At 35.2% G+C, this 22513-nt stretch overlaps 1 protein-coding gene across 2 annotated transcripts in view; it reads right to left on the reverse strand.

Annotated features, from left to right (window-relative positions):
* The window catches only part of psmd1 (proteasome 26S subunit, non-ATPase 1), a 190908-nt gene that overhangs the window by 149443 nt on the left and 18952 nt on the right, over positions 1–22513 (reverse strand). For both annotated transcript variants that reach the window (XM_039766396.1, XM_039766405.1), the window contains 7 exons: positions 17463–17632; positions 17163–17368; positions 16584–16727; positions 13990–14216; positions 9177–9237; positions 2137–2262; positions 936–1024 (listed from right to left, as the gene is read on the reverse strand). In XM_039766396.1, coding sequence (XP_039622330.1) covers positions 936–1024; positions 2137–2262; positions 9177–9237; positions 13990–14216; positions 16584–16727; positions 17163–17368; positions 17463–17632 — 1023 coding nt within the window. The remainder of the gene's footprint in view (positions 1–935; positions 1025–2136; positions 2263–9176; positions 9238–13989; positions 14217–16583; positions 16728–17162; positions 17369–17462; positions 17633–22513) is intronic.

The following is a 22513-nucleotide window of genomic DNA, read 5'->3' on the forward strand; positions in this document are numbered from 1 at the left end:
CAGTCTACTATCACATCCCCCCACCACCACACAGTTTTCTCAGCTCAAGTCTGTTTACCTACGTGTCATTTGCTTAGAGTTGTATAGTGAGAAATCAAGCAAAATTACACCTTTTATAAATACTATATCGTTATGTGGAACACATGCTTTTCATGTGTGTTCCCTGTCTACAACATTTTATGTAAACACATCGTTAAAACATAAACATTTTTCATGTTTTAGTAATAACTGACAAAATGTAGACATGAAGTGTATAATGAGTGAAACCTGAAGTCCAAATATCAAATAAACACTTTCACACAAGGTACAAATATAACAGAACAAATGCGCTTCTATCCATGAATATAACTGCAGAAAAAGAACCCACGTTAGGGTGCGACATCGACACGCATTTGCTACGACCGCTTCAGTGGCGCAACGGTATCAACTGTTGACTGATAATCAAAACGTCAAGGGTTTGAGACCGGACGAGTCCATTTTGAGAAGTGAGCTGCTCTTATTCTTACTATTTTTGAATAAAAACATACATTTCATTTCAGTCTGTAACTGCTGGTGTAAATTTATGATACTTGTAAAGATTAGCTTTTTTTTTTTTTTTATTCAGTGAACTCAGATCATGACGATGGTTCTACATTGGAGAAAGAATACACTTTTGCCATTGCTATACTTTGTATATGTACACGGGAAGCTCAGCAGTCTACTTGAGACTTTACGCTGTAGGAAGTAAGTAAATAAATAAAGGTAAATAAGTAAACAACATTCGATCTGGCTCTTATATACAAAGTACAGCTTCCACCTGCAGCTATAGACTCTCCACTCCAGTGTTTAGATCTGGACGGTGCATGTGCCCAAAACATTAACATTTATATGTTACTTACATAAAAGCCATATCGATTTTATATATAACAAATGGTTCACCTCAAAGAATGCATTACCTTAGGAACTGGTCACTGGTTGTCCCCGTGTGCATAAATGAGTTGGCTATTACAGTTGCTGTGTGGCAGACAGAATTCCTTACTGCATCCTGTATGTCAATTTTAAAAGAAAAAGAAAGCACTGAAATAGTTGTAATAATACTAAAACTTTCAAAAAAGACTTCTTAAAAATGTAGTACTACTACACTGAAGACTGTTTTCTGGTATGTAATAAAATTCAAGAAATGGCCTAATTTATTAACTAAAGATCAGCATAAATGAAAAATGCAGCTGAACATGATGAAACTATTTCTGATCAATGAAGTCTTACTAACATCTACATTGTCTAGACTTGCAATTGAATATTTTAAAATGGCTTTCACCTACAAGGAAATTAAATACTCTAAATAGTGTCCTTATTTGTTAATTACATAATAAAGAGTAATCTTTTTGCTAAGAATTTCTTATTACTCAACAGCTCTGTAATGATATTTTGACATTTACAATATGGAATTGAACACTGAATAAAAGCAAAAATCATGTATTTTTTTGATGTAGATATCTAAAACAAAACATGAGATTCAGTAAATAGTAAATAGCTCTCATACAAGTATTTTCGTAAGGTGTTTAATCACTAATACTATGATTCTATGTGTTATTTCACGGCAAAGTTTAAATAGCATATACTGTAGGTAAGCACCTCAACAGTTTTGTAAAAGAATGGTTAGAAAGCTTTAGAATGTTACAAGGGAACTGCAAAAATAAAAAGAAACAGTGCTTTGGGGTTTACGGTCACTAATAACCTTTATAAATTACTTCTTAGAATTTAAAAATGTTGCTAACCTTTTAAAAAAAATAACATTTTAAGAATATGGCCTTAATATTGTCACTAATCATGCTTGTGTATCGATCTTACTTACCTGTTCAAAATAACAGCAGCTTATTGTTTTATTTAAATTTACTAAAATATTCAATAACAGAGCAAGAATCTATTTAAATGCTAACTACAAAAACTAAGTAGCATAATCACTTTTGTAAGCAATTTAATCAAAAATTGATATTTGAGGATTATAATATTTGATGTGTCAGATACTAAATATAAAAACTAAAAGTTGTTTGCTGTAAAATACATGTTGTGGTCTTGACTGAATAATTTGAACATACTGCAAGATAAAGAGAATCATTAAAGCAGGAATTTAGAAAAAGGAGTTATGACCCCTACCTTTGTATTTTTTAGAATCATTAAGTCTGTGTTGTTGTTTCTGATTAGGAACTGAAGATGCAACTCAATAGCCATTTCTCCACTGAGTATTTTAATCATTTTGGAGTTCTGGTCTTTAGGCTCCTCCTTCACCAATAAAAGAAAAACAGGCACTCAAAAAGGGAAAAAAACTCAAATCTTAATGAACCACACTTGTGATACTTTAAAGCACTACAACAAATGTTGCTCTAATTTAGACACCAAATAAATAATAGTAGTGCCAAACTGTTTCAACAATTCTATTTTCATCTTATAGGACCTGTAAAAATACAGTAGGGAAAAGAAGCATTGAAAGCGTCAACATTTTTTTCAGTAAATATATTTTCAATCAGGCTGTTCACATGAAATTCTCACCAGACATTGGTATTAGCTCAGGAAATACACAAATAACAAATTCACAACATTAAAGGTCATAAATAAAGGTATGCATAATAATGTGGAATGAAACAGTGAAAAAGTACATGATAAAAAAAGAACATGTTAATTTAATACTTAAGGGAGAAGCCTTTGTTTGTAATGACAGCTTCAAGACACTTTTTGACCCATTCTTCTAAAATGATTGTTTTTAATTCTTGAAGATTCTGGGGGGTGTTTGGGGGCTCTTGTGAACTCTTATCTTTAGTTCCTTCCACAAATGTTCAATTGGATTTAGGTTGGATGATTGACTGGGTCATTCTAACAACTGGATTTACTTTCTATGAAACCAATTGAGAGCTTCCTTTGCTGTATGTTTCAGATCGTTGTCCTGCTAGAAGGTCCACCCACATCTCATCCTCATCATTCTGGTGGATGGCAGCAGATTCATTTCAAAATTCTCTCAGTACATGGTCCCATTCATTGTTTCTTCAATTACATGAAGTCTGCCAGTACCATGAGATGGGAAACCACACCACACCATGCTTCTACCTCTAAAACACTGTTGGCATAGTGTTTTTCAAATGATGTGCAGTGCCATTTCTTTTCCAAATATGGTGCGTAGTATGACAGCCAAAAAGTTCAACTTTAGTCTTGTCTGAACCGACTACATTCTCCCAGTATTTCATAGGTATGTTCAAACACTATGTAGCAAACTTGCAACATACATTTTCTTCAGTAATGTAGTCATTCGGGGTGAGTATGCACAGAGGCCATGCCAGTGGAATGCACTGCCTATTGTTTTTCTATGTAACAACTGTACCTGTTGTCTCCAAATCTTTCTGAAGCTCTTTCAGAGTGGTCCTTGGCTCTTGTGCTACTCTTCTGACTAACCTTCTGACTACTTGGTCAGAAATCTTGCAAGTACCTCCTGAGTATGCCTGGCTGATGGTGATGTGATGTTCCTTCCATTTGCAGTTAATGGCCCAAATGGTGCTTGCTGGAAGATTCAGAAGTTTTGAAAGCACTTTGCTTTTACCCATCATGAGATGGTTCTTTTGTGACACCTTGGTAGCAAAACACCTTTTTGTCACCCATTATTATGTACTAACCTAGTTATCATCAATTTGCACAGATAGAAGGTTGAATTATTTTCCAACTATTTAAGGATTTCAGCTGGTTCCTTGCCTTAATGTACTGCTTTCCCTTAGTGTGTTCAATACTTTTCCCTGCATCATTCCAATTTACTACATATACCTTTATTTATCTTTAATGTTGTGAATTCTTTATTTTTGTGGATTTCTTCAGTTAATACCAATGCCTTGTGAGAATTTCATGTGAATAGCCTCATTGGAAATAGATTTACTAAAAAAAATGTTGATGTGTTTAACACTTATTTCACCCACTGTAGCAATCTTTTACTAACCTCTATGCAATATATTGGTTGGCTGCCCTTAATAAAGCATCTCCTTCCCCCAGGGAAACTTTTAAAATAACCTCTCTGGATGACACAATGCCTAATTGTAGATTTAAAGATTTCCCGATTTCAAGATGCAACCAGTTTTCAGAAAGTTTATTTACGACTCCTGCATTTTTCTTTGCCTTTTGAATGCAAGGCGGAAAGAAATACTTCCTTTATCTATCAAAAAAAATTTACCACACAACTGGTCTCAAGTTTATTAAAAGATAAGCTATATATTTTTTAATTTGAAGTTATTTCTTACCAATCATGGTGTATATTAATTTACCACATTAAACTGCATTTTGAAGTGAAACATATTTGTAAATTTTAAAAAATAATTATCATGCCTTTCTGTTTTATAATAAAGCTAATGGGTAACAGGGAGCCATTGTGGAGAAAATCCTTAAAACTTACTGTACATGTCTATTTTTCAAGCCAAGAATGTCACTGATCATTGTGTTGAGATTATATACATGGGTGTATTGCAAGAGAGTGTATTCATATTGTTTAAAAAAACAAAAATAGCAATAAGAGAAAAAATTGTTATTAGAATCAGCAATTATAAATGCAGACTGGCTGTGTTCTTCACTTTGCTGCTAATCTTAACTTGTGGGCACCTTTCTGAGGGAAATCCATGCCCTTGACCCTGAAAGTCATTGCCAAGCACCATTACTAACACTAAATGATGATGCTCTGATGCGCACGGAGGTCTCTGTTCTGTTGACAACTGGCAAATAATAATAATAAAAAACTCACAGTTATGGTTATATTCTTTCACTATATGGAAGGTTATTTTGTTATTTAACAAAAATGTTATCTGCCACTGCTGGATCGCTACTAGGGCTGCAACTAATGATTATTTTGATAGTCGACTAATCGTTCAATTTTCTTTTCGATTAGTCACAATTATTTCATGCCGGACTATTTTGATGCCTGCGACCTGTGGTTGCACAACCTGTTCTGGTTGTCTTACCTCATCTGCTCGCGTCTGTCCACCTGTGAATGTCACCCTGATGTCTCTGCATTAACACGATTAAAATTAATGATAATCAAATTAAAATAACCAGTGAAAAATATGAATTTCAAAATAATCAGATGTTTTATATTAGTGTGACCATCACAATAAAAAACAATACATTAAACAACACAAACTAAAGTGCACATAGTCTTTAAACAAAAAAAGTGCTTTTAACTTAACCAAAAATGGCCACTGGTGTGCCTTAAAGTCTAAAAGTTTAAATAAAGCTTCACTTCAAATAAAATAAAATAAAACAATGTACAGTTTATAAAAGATTCAGTTCATATATTCCTGATTGCAGTGCAGGAACGTGAGCATTTCGACATGCTTTGTCTCATAAAAGAGAGTCAGCCTCACACCAATGTTCCCAGCTGCTGAGAAGAGACGCTCAGAGGGAGTAGAGGTAGCAGGAATACACAAGAATGATTTTGCAGACAGAGAAAGATGTTTTAATCATCACACTCTGAAGGAAAAGTGTTGTAGTTTATCACATCATGTATTATGCCAAAATAAAAAAAATAATGGACTAAAATATGTAACAAGCTAATTACTGCCAGCACGCCGGAGCCAAGTATAGTCGGCGGTGTACATTCATTGAACTCCGCAACCGGCTATATTTGCTTCATAGAGCAATTTGCAAGCACGCCAGAGCTGATCAGTCATTGTCATATATTTGTTGAGCAGTCAGCTCACAACCACTGCGGGCCCTGGCAGAACCACTGTCTCTGGGATTAAGCTGCTGCACTAGACGAGCCTGCAATCATCAGCGTTTACCTCCGTTTTTTTGCATGCAGACAGTTCAAGCGCAGTTGGCTCGGTGATTTACTGAATTTGCCGTCAGTTGCACCTTGAACATATAATAATAGGCTGCTGCAGTAGTTTTTTTTTTTTTTATAGTTTTTACAGTTCATTTGCAGTGTGTGCAATGATCAGTGTTGCAGTAATTGTGATGCTCTTTGCATGAAAAAAAAAATGTGTTCCATTAAAATTTCACATTTTCTTTGTGAATTGTGACATTTACTTAAAAGTGCAGCTAAAAAGTATTTGGCGTCCAGGGGTGCATTAAACCCCAAGTATGTGTCGGTTTAAGGGTTAACTATCATTGTCAAAACCTTGATATACACATTATAGTACAAGCATCAACGTTAACACGTGACACTAACTTTACTCGCTAAAACTTACCTCTCAAGAGACGGCGATGGCATCACAGCTCCAGGATGCTTGCGTTGGTAGGACAACGTGCAGTCTTGACAAACAATAACAAACGATACTGCCCCCAGGCCTTCATGTAGTGCATTGCAGTTACAAAAACCAATGTGGTTCTTTGTGACTGGAGCCTCTATTGAAGATTTTGTTTATGATGCATCGACAATAAAAAATCCACATCAACTAATCGTTGCAGCCCTAATCGCTACTGCATGGATGTGCTTCAGTGAGAGAAAATATTTATCACACGTATGTGGCATGCATCAAGTCACAAGAACTGAACAGATACTATAGGCCTTCACCTATCCATTCACCTTCCTAAACTACTTATTCAGGGCAGAGTTGTGAAGTAGCTGGAACCTTGCAAGCTTTGGACATAAGGCGGGAACAATACCTAAACAAGATACCAATCCATAGCAGGGGAGCACATGGGGATAACATATAAACTCCATGCAGAGAACAACTGGGGCACAAACCCCAGTCTCTTTCAGTAAGACAAGACAGCATTGCTACCACTGCGCCATCCAATAAAATTATTATTAATAATAAATATTATTCATAATAATCTATCCATCTACCCATCTTCCTAACCCGCTAATCCACGGCTGGAGCCCAAGGCAGCTACAGCCTATTCCACCAATCACCATACGCATGGCAGGCACAATCCTCAGACAGGGCACCAGTACATCTCAGGGTGAACACATACATCCACCCACAGTCTATTCCTCAAGAAAAGGAACACAGTACATACAATGCATTACTTCAAGTTTCATTTTGTTGACAAGAGAATGCTTTAGAAATGTTGAAGGCAAGTTGTCTTAAATAGAAACCTTTGGTAATTTAAAGTAGATGTATTCAGTAAGTTTTAAGGCTTCTCTTCATAGTGGGAATCCAGCACCCATTAGCTACATTTTAAAACACAAGAATGTGCTAGTTATTTTTTAATAATTCCAAAATATGCTTTACTTTAGAGTGCAATTTCACGTGGCAAACCAATATATAACATGACTCTGAAGAAATAAATTTACCTCTCCCAATAATCAAACAACATTCACCCCAGAAACATTCAAAGGCTTCTGACATGGTGATGAATGCCAAATTGATTTACTAAATGGATTGTCTGCTTTTTATATAGTTATGAATGACAAAAATACAATAACATTAAGCTTTTAAAGTAAAATGCTACTTTATAAAAGATTCAATTTCTAAGGACTTTCAAAATGTCCCCATCTTGGATAGCTGTGCCTTTTAACTATTCTTATATCATCAACTTATTCTTATAGGATGCAAAATAACAAAGATTAGAAGCATTCATAAGACGTTTTGATTACTGGAATTTATCTGACACCTTTCTAACATCACTATAATACTTTATTAATGAAGAAGATAAAGCCAAAATATCAATGTACTTCCACTGCTTAAAAACAAATCACAATTTTCCATGGAACAAGTTGAAACTGACATGAGTAACTGTCTGTCATTCATTTCATATTCAACAAAGTATACACTTATTTAGGAGTGAACATCTGCGTTTAAAAACACAAAACAAACAAAATGGCATGGACAAAATTATTGGAACCCCATACCTTATATTTTTAGCACATCCTTATCAGACAATAACTGTAATCAAACATTTACTGAACCTCTCAATGAGACTTCTACACTTCCCAACTGGCAAACTAGCCCACTCTTCTTGAGCAAACTGCTCCAGTCCTTTTAGGCAGGATGGGTTCCTTCTCCCAACTGCAAGTTTTAGCTATTTCCAAAGATATGCAATTGGATACAGATCTGGACTCATAGCAGGTCAAAGACCATTCCAAAGTTTTTTTTCAGCAATTTTTGGGTGATTATATATAGTATGTATTTTCTGGGTCATTATGCACCTGGACGACCCATGCCCTGCTACTGAAACAGAGCTTGCTGGAACTGGGCAGTATGTTTCGATCCAGAATTCGTTGATGCATGGACTCAAAACACCTGGTGCCAGAGGCAGCACAGCAACCCCATTACATTAATGGGGCTCCTCCATATTTCAGAATAGGGAATTTTTTTTCTTATGTGCACACAAGCTGCTGTGACTTATCATAAAGCTCTAAATCAGTTTCATTTACCCAATGGATATTCTACAAGAAAGACTGCAGCTTGCCAACATACATTTTAGTAAACACCAGTCCAGTCTTTAAAAAGTGGAGTCTTCCTGGGTCTTCTACTATGCAGTCTATTTTCAATCAGAGAAACAGATGAGTGACTTGAAACTGTAGTGCCCTGATCTTGAAGGCCACTATGAATGTGTGTTGATGCTTTATTTAGTCCTTTCTCCACCATTCAAACTATCCTTCTGTTCAATCTGGAGTCAATTTTCCTCTTATAGCAATGTCCAGGTAGGTGGCTACAGTTACATGGAGGTTAAACTTTTTGATAATATTAGCTACCATGTTCAAAAGAATATGAAGCTCTCTGGAGATTGTCTTGTAGCCTTTACCCTGATAATGCTTGGTTATTACCTTTTTTCTTTCATCCATAGACAACTCTCTACTTTTCCTTCTCTGGTCCATATTCAGTAATATGCGCACAATGACTCAACACAGCTGAGTGAGTAACTTGGTTCAGTTAATAGATGGAGTCATACCATTTAGATTACTTTGTTTGAGTTATCACTACAACCCAATGATGTCTTTTAACTTTTAAGGGGTCCCAATAATTCTATCCATGCCATTTGCACATTTTATTCTTTTAAATAATGTTAAGTCCTAAATCAGAAGCAAAGTGTCTGTTCTATAAAATGTGAAATAAAAATTGGTAGATACCAATTACTTTGTCAGTTTCAACGCACTTCATGGAAAACTGTGATTCTTTTTAAAATAGTGGAAGGGTATTAATTCTTTTGGCTGTGTTGTTTAATAAAGTTTATTCAATACGCTTATATAAAAGGTAACTGTTAATTTATCACTACTCGCTCACCACTTCCACAGGTTTTCTTGCTGGAGAGCCAGAAGGCTTTTCCTCTGTTTCCATTGCCTCACTATAAGAGAAAATGAGGAAAAAAAATAAGAATTTTAGAACAGTTACACTTAGTGATGCAACTTTCAGGAGGGCCATAGTTATTGAAAAAGCCTGGAAAAAACTATGGTTAGCACAGTAAATTTATAAGATTTGCAGTACCAGTTTAAAACAGGTATTTGAGCCATAGTCTTATGGGTTGCAGTTTTACCAAAGCTCTTAAATTTTAAAAGTTGTTTCAGGAGCTAGGATACATAATATATTATGCAAAACTATCCACACCTACCAAAAAAGAAGGATGTGTTTTGAATACCATTATTGTAAACATGTATTATCAGCAGTCTCAGGTATTTAAAGGGAAGAGTAGATTTAATGTTCTCAATACGGCACAGAATTATCTCTTCCTACCAAGGAGATAGGCTTGTACTTATATTTAATGATTGGATTTCAAATAATGTCTTTGTGGAACTGCAAACTTTGAGGGTTGATGTCAGAATGGAAAATTCATCCCACAAGATAAGAAACTTAAATATGCACTGAGAGACTCCGTTGCAATAATAATTGCAATAATAATAACTTAGTAACAGGTGCTGTGGTCTCTACAGGACTTAAAAGTAATAAAACTGAAGGTACATTATCACACAAAGCAGTACATTTAATGCTATAAAATCAAGTAATTTTTCCAAATAACTCTATACATTTTTAAAGGCAAATGATTCACAAAATAATCACAAGAGTCAATTTCCTGTAACTGTTTCAGCTGAAAACTGGTAAATAATAATACTGATAAATTGTCAAACTAATAAAACTATAGAAGCTACCCTGTTAGATTATGTATAGGTTTTAGTCTTATCATACTCTGTTATGAGACTAGTAGAAATACTGCTTGGGCTGTTAGTTTTCAACAGTACAAGAAAGCTCCCTTTTACAGGACCCCTTCAATTAAAGTTCCCATGAAAGTGAGGAACTTAACACTACTTCTATTCATACAGCAAATTTAATTACTATTAACACTGCATTTTGTTGTCTCTGAGGGTGTAAAATGATAGGGCTAGAAATCATATGTGGCAACTAATTACATAATTCCCTCATGTATTTTCATTATGGTTCCATATCTTGTTTTGCATACAAAAGTATTACAACATCACCTTAATTTGGCAGCAGATAAATGAGAAGCACACTGAAAACAGCCACAATTGTGGCTACTCCATTCCACTCTGTTGTGGTCATGAAAAACACAAAGTATCATACAAACATTAGTGTTAACTTCAAAGTTCAAACAGCTTCTCTTGCCATTTCAAATCTATATTCCTCAAGGTTTCTGGGCACTGCATAACCGGTTGGTGCTTTTTGGGTCAACTCTTGCAGAAATTAAACTCCAACCTTATGACTCATGACTTACTATAATAAAAATCAAACCTGTTTGATTTTAATTATAGCTAAGTCCAAGAGCATTCCAATGCGCCATGTCCGACTCACTATGGTTTTCACACTACACAAGAGTCATTAAATAGTTATGTGCTGCAACTGTCTAAAACTAGCTGTGACTTCACGAAGGTTATTTATGTGAAGGCTGCAACTGAAAATATTGGAAAACTTGTACAGTGAGATGTCAGCATAAATAGTGAAAAAAGTGTTGTGCCAATGGATTGACCAGTGATTGCAACTTTCAGGTTATAACACAAAATCAGAAACCATACTGCAAGTGGCCAATATTTGGTCAATTTAATAAGAAATACAATGTTAGTGTACTAAATGCAAAGGCATTCATTGCTTGGATATGGTAGAATGAAATTTTATAAGAACAGAACACTGGGGGGAAATGCTAGAATTTCATAGTTTTGTCAGCCAACATGAACAACAGAGTTTATTGTCTTCAAAAACATATGGACCAAGTAGTCTGCTTTGCTTGTACCTCCATCATACTGAATGAAAATAGCAGTTAAAATATAGGTGTACAAGTAAATGATAATGCTCTGTGACTCTCAGGTAACTTCCAATTTTAATAAAATGGAAAGGTTTGAATAGGATGGCTCATCAAATTCAGTAAAATTCCTCATAAAAGTTTAAAAGAGGTGAATGGTTTAAATTACATTTAAACACTGTTTTTATTTGATGATGCATAATATACTGTACAATTGATACTGATTCATCATTATAGAAAAGAAATGCATTTTAGTTGGATTTCTCATTTATTATATAAACCTTTTCTAAACTTTGGCCCATATTAATTTTAAGTTTGGTATGAAAGATTCATTTCACTAGAAATAAATACATTTGAGTTTCGCAAACCCTCCTGCTTTGAAGAGTTAATTGCCATAGTTTTAAAATATCTATTTATTCCTTCTCTTCTATTTAGTTACTAAGCAAGTATGCTATCCAAGATTCTCTGTGCAATTAGCGGATTCTAAATCATCTGCCCTACCACCTAATTTGGCAGAATAACTTAACCAGCTTATTGATTATATTCTTGTTAAGATAGTTTATGCATACTGAAAAGAGCAGCTGTCCCAGCACTGATGCCTGAGGGACATCACTTTTATGAAAAAGTCTCCTCAACCCAATAATACTCTTTTGCTTCCAGTTTTGGAACCAATTCTATACCCATTTACAGGGCGCACCATGAATTCCCACTCATTTAATTTGATCACTAACCTTTCATGTGGTAACTTATGAAAAGCCTTCTATAAATTAAAATAATGCCATTTGCAACTCTCTGATCACATATTTTGTTGCTTCCTCATAGAATTCCAGCATATTAGTGCAACATGACCTTCCTCATCTGAACCCATGTTGAGAATTTGCTAATACTTCTGGTTCTACACATGTGCTGCTTGATATTCTTGTTAATACTTGCTTTGATTAATTTATCTGTGATGCATTTTAAGCTTACCAGCCTATAGCTACTTAAACCAGCCCAATCATCATTTTTATACAACAGCATACAGTATTTGCTAACCTCCAGTCCTTAGGAATCTACCCAGTGTGTAGAAAGTTTTGAAAACTATGTGCCAAGGAGTTATATATGCACTCACTAACATTCTTAAGCACCTGAGGATAAATGTTTTATGTTCCTGGTGATTTATTAAATTGTAGCTTATTTAATCCAAGCAGTACATCTACCACTTTTAGGGAGTTCTCAACCTCTTCACACAGTAATCAGTGAAAGGTGTAGGAAATTGTGTACAGTATTTTGATTTTATACTGACTGTTTTGATTGCCCTTTGCACATTTGTTGTCTTCATTTTCTCAAAAGGCACAATAATGCACTACACAAAATATAGTAAATCATCTCATAGTAGTCACTGATGTATGAGGCTTGTGATGACAGCATTGTTACTTATGTTTTAGAGATAAATATGTGCTTCGATTTTAAATTGAATTTTTTAGTTTATCAGAGATTGACAGCATCTAGAGTCTATTGATTTTCTGAGGGTAACTGAATATTCATTCATTAATCGTGAGGTACAGAATATCAGGAAAAGTCAACATATCGGCAATATAAATACAGTATGTAAAAGCCTCATATATCTTGCTTTTTATATCATATAAATGACAACGTTTAAACATACAAAATCTTTAGTTAAAATGCTGCATTTTATTAGTCCTACTATTCTGATTTCAATTGCCCACCTAATGCTTGCTGGAAACTAGAAAGGTATTAGTTAACCTAATAAAGAAGAAATCTAAACTGTCTCAAAATACTAATTTTATTAGTTCCACAGAGTATATAGAATTGTCTAAATGATAATAACTTGAAAGCATCATACAGTTCCTGCAACTTTTTCATTATTACAATAATACTGTAAACCTTTATTTTAACTCATCCCATAGGGGCTCAATCGAACTGAGTTCTGGGGGCTGCAATGTGTGGTCTGAAACTTGACTATACACCTTATAAAAATTAATTAGAAGTTATTGTGGACTTGTCAGTGATGAATAAGATGGTGTACAAAAGAGACAAATAGGCTAGCTGGTTGATGGATTATATAGCATACTGTGTTGAGTAAAAAGGGAGGCTACACTTAAGTTATAAAGTGCACTAGTAAGTACATCAAGAACCCTAGTCATAACAATGAACAATAATTTTTCATCTCCATTCCATAAAAAGGACAAACAAGTGCTAGAAAAAGTCCAGATACAAGTTACAAGACTAAATGGGCCATGTGGTGTGACCCATGAAGAAAGATTAAAGGAGTTCATTCTATTCTTTTTACTTAAAGATCAAAGGGTTGAAGGGATGGTGCAATTAAATTGATGCATATTTTGAGAATGCTAGATGCCAGCAAGAGAGTACTTTCTCATATAACGAACTAAGATGAAGTAAATAATAGCGGTACAGCAGGGAACCTTCAAATTATGACTTTATTTTTTTTTTTTTTTTTTTTAAAGTTAGGGAAATGAAGATAGAGGCATTAGATTGGGCTGAAAGGGATATTCTCATCAAAACATTTCTTATGTTCAAACTTTAAACATAATCTGTAAAATGAGTTTCCACAGAATATTTTTTCTTAATGCCATAAAGCAGTGATATTTGCATAACTAAAACACTTCAGTATAAGACAAAATGACTTAAGTCAAACTGGAAAGTTTTTAAAGGATTTAATAATGGGAAAAATATTTCCAATGCTTTCATACTTCATAGTAATGCTGAAACAAATGGGACTGTGTGAAAAGTATGTTTACATAATAAAAGAAAAATCAATTATAAAAGACATGCACATGATAACAAAAGAGAACAAATCATTTAATCACACTGTATTACTTTACCCACCTCTCCTTCTCAACTGTTGGGACAGTTCCAGTGTTAGTAGAACCAGGAACAGCAGGAATTGGGGTACCTACTGTACGCAGGTTTTGTATAACAGAGGAAAGAAACTGTTGGCTGGCACTTTCATACAAGTCGAAGCAGATCTGATAGGCCATAAGCAGGTTGTCCTCTTTTACAAGCTTTTCTAGAATATCGCTTACAGCCTGGGGATCATCCAGAAAGATTAAACACTACAATGTAAATATAAAAAAAAAATAAATAAATAAATGATGAAGTCATGTTTCTGTCTGGATTTTTATACTTTAGTATTTCTGACTTCTGATTTCTGAAATGTATTCAATTTCTGAAGTCAACTACAGGTAAAATATTGCCAGTACTGCCACATTTGTAGATAGACGCATCTCTTTTGATTTACAACCATCATCACTCAATTGACTGCAAAATGCTGACAGGCTAAATCTACTTTTTACTTTTTGGTGTTTCCACCTACAACCAACAACAAGCCTATTACCCACCAATGCAAAAAGAGTGATTCCTTCAATAAACATGATCATTTATTTTTGTATATATACCAACAACTCATTGAGCCTGGGTGTCAATTATCTTTTACTAGCCATTTCACATTGTATTGTTTTTTATTTAAGCCTAGTTACTTTGTAATGAACCTTGAGCTGAATTACACTATAAAAGGTACTGCAAAAAAATTGACTGCTTGACTATAACACATGCAAAGAAAAAAAATAGAACCTTCTGTTTAAAGGAAGCAACAAGTATTTTTGTAAAACCATTACACTCAAGTAATGCTAATCCTTATATATAATTTGATACTATCTGTATGTATGGTGTTCGCGTCAATACCTCGACTCAATACAAGTTAGAACCATGCAATGGGACTCTGCCTCTGTAGTTAGAACATAAAGTGGCAAACACGGACACAGTATTGCATGATTGGCTAAGAATGTTCGAATGCTTCAGTGACGCCGCTGGATGGCCAAGTATAGTAAGTCAGTGTTGGTTCGAGCAGAGAACAGTAAGTTCAGCTGGTTTTTGGAACGTTGGTTTGGTAGGGCGTACTTTCCAGGACTAACATCGTCGACTAACTTAAACCCTTCGACAGCTCCGGAACCGTAAGTAATTTAGAATGTATCGCCATTTGCTTGGTACGTCAAAATCTATCTTTGGGCAGTTCGGTTTTGGCATCCGTCCTCCTGACATCTATTGGCAAACTGAGTAATAATGGCTGGATATTAACAACGCTCATTGTTTAAATTTTAGCCGATCTCAGATCTAAAATGACCACGCCAACATAATTATTACTCCAACTCCAATTAGAGTCGTAAAATACGGTTTTGTTTTGAAAATTTGTTTTCCGGAAAAAAAAAATCAAATCAGGTACGCCGAAGAGCTGAGTTCACGTCTCGCAGCCCCGTTTAAACGGGAAGCTCTTCATTACATTGGTCAAAAAGGTCTATTTTAAGCACAAATCAGTGCCATGATAACAAAATCATTTCAAGGACTTAAAAGAAACAAATAATTCTTTGCAGAGAAAGTATGGATTTCAAAAACGTAGAATTTGTAGCCCGATTCGATCGGGCTCCCAGTCACTAGTCCTTATATAAAAACACTAACTTCAGTATTTTTTAAAGTAGATTTCAGTGTTAGGAAAAACAGATGAGTATTCCCATTGTCTGCACTGTTTGATGTTCTATGTCCAAAACACTGAACACCAGCAGATATTTACATAAAGGTTATTATTATTATTTTTTTTCAAACAAATACGCTAAGTGGTGTACAAAAAATGTAGCCCACACATCATGGTGTACACACTTACATGACCTTTGTTATATACCCATCAGTTGTGGTATTCACAACATCAACTCATAAGAACAATCTAGGGGAAGGGGTCCTTGGTTTCAGTGTATTACTCACAAAACTACCAGTACACCCTCTTCTAACTAATTGCTGAATTGTTATATTTTGCTGGAACACTCACAACAGAATATTTTTCCACAAATCCCTTCATGTCAAGGAGCCTGTACATACAGCTCCACTAGTAAATACACTGTTCCAATTAATACTGTGGCATATGTTCTGTATAGCATGAATAAAGAAAGTAGAACAAAATTAAACCAAATGTGCATGGAGACTTCCGGTTAACTTAATGTAATTAAGTTTACTGCTGTTAAAACCAACATAGGCTTCAATGTCATTAATAAACATATAGATGCATTCATTAGAAATTCCTCACTTAATAATTACGAAAAACTAAATCGAATGTCAATGTATTAAGTACAAAAATAGAAGAGCTGCTGAAAAGAAATGTCATACTGAATATAACTCTGTGTATTGAAACTAATTAACACTTTCCAAAATGCTGCTGTATTTTAAATGCAAGTATAGATGATACAAATAAAAAAAAAACACAAACATTACCTTCTAAACTAGAAAAGAAGATTGACAGACTGAATAAGTATTTAGTTACGATTTATAATTTCCGAAGAAATGGTTTTGGCACTATAAGAATGTAGAACAGTACCATATTCATAAGGATGATGCATCCAAAATAATTACACTGCAGAAAAGCATGCAGAGCAAACCTGGCAGACATTGATGAAGTCAGGCTTTTCCAGGTTCATGTAGAGTTTGACCAGTACTCTGAGAACTTCATTTCTGAACTGTTTATTCTGCATGAGGCACATGCACACCTTTAAGCTATACGCCAGCAAGCCACTGACATCATTCTGAAAAACAAATAAAAGCAGGATAAAGTAAAAAAAAAAAAAAACTGCATGCTTGTTCATCTTTAAATAAATGGAAATACATTTAAAAAAGACACTTCACTTTAATCCGATCACATAAAAGCAACTTGCAGGTGTACTAATGTCAACATCAAAAGTTACGTCTAACAAAATTCAAAATTCAAGTACAGCTTTCACCCACCCCCACTGACTTTCCAAATGTTGCCTGCAAAGCAATTCTGGTTCTTTTGGAAAATATGAAAACCAAAGTCAGTGCTGAATTTAATTAGAGGGGGTTGGTATCACTCTTGCCATGTCAAGTAAGGGCAATGAGACCTTAACCTTGTAGTTAGTTACCAATAATAATAATACCCTATTTTTAAAATGACAACCATGCCATCAAGCGATACACAAACTGCTAGCAAGAAGAGTACTTACAGATTCCAATATTGTTTTCTCAAAAATGTCCAGCCTTCGTGTCTCTAATGCAATCCCAATACCTTGCTTATACTTGTGATCCCCAAGACAACGCTGGAACATTTTGTTAACAATGCCCTCAAGACGGGGGTCAATGCTTTTTTTTTCCTTCTCTGGAAGCTCTGCATTCTCCACCCTAAGTTTTGTGTAATGGTCAATGCATTTTGCTAAAAAAAAAGTAGCAGGGAAAATAGTATTAGTGTTTCAAATCACTTTAATTTAAAACAGGTTCTGCCAGACAGAGTAATTTTATCAGCTTACCAATGATTGTTTCAACATATTCAGAATCATCTGTAACATTAAAAAGATCCCCAGCTCCAAGTGCATAATTTAGAGACTCTTCAAAAGCACCCAGATGGTAGAATACCTTGGAGGCGACCAGTGCTGCAAACTCACGACTGTGGAAGGCTTCATCTTCATAGAGGACTTCACTACAAATAAAAAAATAATAATAACGATAATTTACACAAATCTATTATGTTAGTGGTACACCAAATATAATAAACAATTTCTGGAGTGCTCATCAAAACAAAAATATATTTACATAAATCCACAACACTAAGGGTAGACTGCAGATGATAAACATTCGCTGGAATACACTAATGTACAGTCATTTGCAGTTATTAGGACCTCAATATACTGTATTGTAATTTTGTCATGAATTTCAAATAATGGCTGCAGAATAATACACTTGTTTGCTTAATACTGTTCTGGGCAAAGCTTATGATTTGACCAATTTGCACTTTTAAAAATGTGATTATCTCACCTTCATTAGAAGTTACATAGTTTTCCTATTTATGTTGCCTCCTGCATAATGTTGGCTTACAAGCAAGACGAATTGTAAGATCACTAAAAATAACACGTGGGTGTTAGGAGTTAGGAAATGTAACTTTATCAATTTGAGAAAGATATATAAAACCTAAATTAGTTGTTCGCAAAAGTTGTTCATAGTACAAAAATGTAAGAACAGTGCTTGTTTGTATTTCACAGTCTTAATATAACATAGATAAAGGATAAACTGCGCTGGATGCAGAAGATAACATTTTTATAGTATCAATGGGTGACCTTCAAAAAGGTATCATCAGAACCTAAGGTGTAAATTTCACAGTAGAAAAAGGAAAGCTCCATCTGAACCAAAAAAAAAGGACAAGTGAGGCTGGTTCTTAGTTTGTTCTATTACGATAAATGAAAAAGTCCCAGAGGGAAGTACTGTGGCCATGCTATACACAAGTTGCCTTGTCCATGAAATGTCAAGTGTAGAAAAGCAAGGATCTTTTAGAAGTGGCCCTAGTACTCAAGCACGAAGGACTTTCACATCTGAAGTCACTTTTGGATGGTCTAAAAGTATGAACTCCCAGGGCTATCATTAAATAGTTTGCCTCTACTTGTGCATACCAAGTTCTGAAATGTGGGCCAGTGGACAGTAACTGGCTGGTAGGGAGGAAGGGCAACCAGACAATGCAGTCAAAAGATAAATTATGAGGAGGTTTTGGGAAGTGCTAGCAAAAACAGATCCAAAGTCTTCCCAAACTGAAAGGGTCCATTCACTTAAACAGAAAGGTCTATACTGGGGTATGTTTTAAATCAATCTAATCAATAAAAACTTTTTTATTATATAATTTATTATATAAATTATTTAAATATATTTAAATCATAAAATTCACAACCATAACGTACATCAACATCGGTCTGCCATGGATTGACATACAGCCTCTCTCACTTTCTTAATATTGGATGTATTCGTTTTTTGTTATTACAGATCAATTATTATTGATCAACTGCTGAAAACAATCACCACTGTCTCTATTACATGTTCTTCTATTTTGACAAACTGTAAATTTTTCCAAGCTGCCCCATAATACATCATGCATCCCATCAGTTTCACCACTTTTAGCTAAACAAGCATAAATTCCCACAGACACACTCCAAAATCTTATCTATTATAATAAAATAATCCTGCAACGAGACGAAACTTTTTGGAAGACGAGACAAGACTTTTTGGAAGATTTTCTCGAGTTCCACAAGTTGAGACCTTGGCCATGAGATTTTTTCAAGGCACCAAAGCACCAATTTCACCTCTCATTTGTGTGAATGCTTTTGACAGGCACATTTTCTGCTCTCTCAGCTCTTACAAATTTTAATGTTTTCCTCACTTTAAGTTCCCAAATAAAGAAGACGTATTATGTCCAAATCCTACTCAAGAATTTCATCATGAAGGGTTATCAACATAAAAAATGAGTACACAGCCAATCCTAGCATCGAGAAATGATGAAGTCAAACATATTGATGCCAAAAATGTTGACCGGTTACACTGCAAATTGGTTAAATGTGTTACAAACAGACTATGCTGAAACAGTTGGTGGTCATCGTGCGGACAATGAAAACATCAACTTACAATATCCCGAAGAATAACTACAACTGTTAACACCATCCGGTCTTCCACCACACGAATTACTGTAGAAAGAAGGATGTAGCCAAGAATGGTAATGTAGTGCATCTTCCATGGGTAACATTACACAACAAAGGAGATCTTGATATGCCATTTGCATTAAAACGTTAACAGTTTCCTGTTAGAATAGCTTTTACAAAGACAGTTAAAGAATCTCAGAGCCAAACATTCGAAAAAGTCATTTTATTTAATAGAGAGAAAGACATGAAATTCAATCATAGGCAGTTGTATGTTGCATTGACAGGATTAAAGTCCAAACAAAGAATCAAAATTCAATGCGATATTGATGAAAATTTAATTAAAAAAATTGTTTTAATGAAGTTTTACAGTAAAAGTGTAAGTTTAAAATGTATTTGCGTGTTAATTTCAAAGCCAAACAGAACAAAATTGTATTATTAAAGAATAACTCTAAAGCAACATGAAACAATTTACTTTCAATTATGATTTACTCTTTTTTAATATGGTTAATTACTCATAGTAATGTAAAATAGTTCTATTTATGCATATGTAACAATTCCCATGAAAATAAAAACCTGTTTAAATTGTACAACTGCTTCCCTATACGCGAGCGACAGAACCACAAAGAGGCTAGTGCGCAGCGCAAGCACGGGGATTGGTGAGTGAAGCAAGCAGGGGGCAAAGCCCCCTAGTATCTATACTAATACAAGGCGAAGGACGGACGGACGGACGGACTGACTGACCCGACTGACTGATCACTAATTCTCCAACTTCCCGTGTAGGTAGAAGGCTGAAATTTGGCAGGCTCATTCCTTACAGCTTACTTACAAAAGTTAGGCAGGTTTCATTTCGAAATTCTACGCGTAACGGTCATAACTGCAACCTACTTACGCACATATATACGGCCATAGCCTGCAGCTCGGTCACCGTGTGAGGCGGAGTTGCGTCCCTCATCGTCACACCTCCCACGTAATTGAGTACCTGCCCTTATAAGGCAGTCTGTCAGCAGCTATCCAATAGACACGCTGCCACGAAATATTCGCTGGTGAAGGACTATGCTTATGCAAATGAAGATAAGATGGTCAGGGATAGAATAGTGTTTGGCACAAACTCAGCAAAAGTGCAAGAGAAACTTTTAAGTGCCGGGTCTGAGCTAACATTAAATAAAGCCGTGGACATCGCAAGATCGCACGAGATAGCACAAGAACAGCTGAGAACCTTCGATGCATGTACTCCGAGCGGTGCAGTGACGCATACAAGCATATTCATAAGTGCAGCTACTGCGGAAACAAAGCACGGTGTAAACCTTAAGTTTAAATTAAATTCATAGACATGGGTGACGCTGGCGCTTGTCGTCGCCTATGACGAATAACGATATTCGCGAGATACAAGTTTAATGAGAAGACGAAGGGTATAAACGAGACTTTGGATCACTTTGTAACGGAGTTAAAATTGCTGTAACGGAGTTAAAATTGCTGGTGAAGGACTGTGCTTATGCAAACGAATAGGAAAGCAAGGTGTAAAGCTTAATTTTAAATTAGGTTCATAGACATGCTGCCGCTGGCATTTGTCATGCCTAAGACGAATACGATATTCGCGAGATACAAGTTTAATGAGAGGATGCAGGGTATAAACGAGACTTTTCATCACTTTGTAACGGAGTTAAAATTGCTGGTGAAGGACTGTGCTTATGCAAATGGTCAGGGATGGAATAGTGTTTGGCACAAACTCAGCAAAAGTGCGAGAGAAACTTTTAAGTGCCGGGTCTAAACTAACATTAAATAAAGCCACGGACATCGCAAGATCACACGAGATAGCACAAGCACAGCTGAGAAGCTTCGATGCATGTACTCCGAGCGGCTTACGTGAACTGACTTTGCAGGACTGGGAAAGGTAAACCCGTGCATGCAGTGTGTGAGATCTCAGATAAAGAGGAAGACGAGCTGTTTATTGATGCAGTAAGAAAGGAACAACCCTCTGAATCTGAACAAGCCTTTGTAGACATATCAATAGGAAAGCAAGGTGTAAAGCCTAAGTTTAAATTAAGTTCATAGACACGCTGCCGCTAAATATTCGCAGGCAAATCCACAACTTAATACCGGGAATGCCCGTTAAACATCTTAGATTCACGAATACCGATATGGGTAGTGAACACTTCAATGAATGAAACCCGTTATCTTTACAACGGTTGACAAACACGGAATATAACTTGAACACAACACATCCTCCAAATACGAACCTAATTGAAAGAAATGATAATCAAATCCTTGATGACAGCAACACTCATAACAGTGACAAAACAATTACATTGTCAATCATGTTAAGTTATTATTAAAATGTTTCCTTTTCTTAATCATAACTTCTTTAACACACTACTTCTCCGCTGCGAAGCGCGGGTATTTTGCTAGATATATCTATCTCTATCTCTATCTCTATCTCTATCTCTATATATATATAGATTATAAGATTATATAAGACAGTCAGATATTTATATTCATCACATAATGAGAGAATTACAATTAATAAAAAAATAATTTAAAGCTTCTCTGTGTATGTTATTTGTGGTTTTGATTTAAACAAAATCAATTTACTTTTGGTTATAAAAAAAAAAAAAAAAAAAGTTTTTAGTCTTTCTCTTCACACACAAAAATAAAACAGAAAATGTAAATGTCATTATCTTTTACTTCCAATATGATCCAGGTAAGGACTAGGACACCCAGTTTAACATGAGGGACAAACTAGCGCTGGCAGATAGATAGCTAGATAGCTAGATAGATACTTTATTAATCCCAAGGGGAAATTCACAATATGTTCTAATATGTTCTAACCTCCGGCAGCACAACACTGAAGTGCACAACAAGAACGAATAACTGACACTGTGGTTACTGTTGAACCAATTATGAGT

This window comes from Polypterus senegalus, chromosome 1, assembly GCF_016835505.1.
Source record: "Polypterus senegalus isolate Bchr_013 chromosome 1, ASM1683550v1, whole genome shotgun sequence".
NCBI lineage: Eukaryota > Metazoa > Chordata > Cladistia > Polypteriformes > Polypteridae > Polypterus > Polypterus senegalus.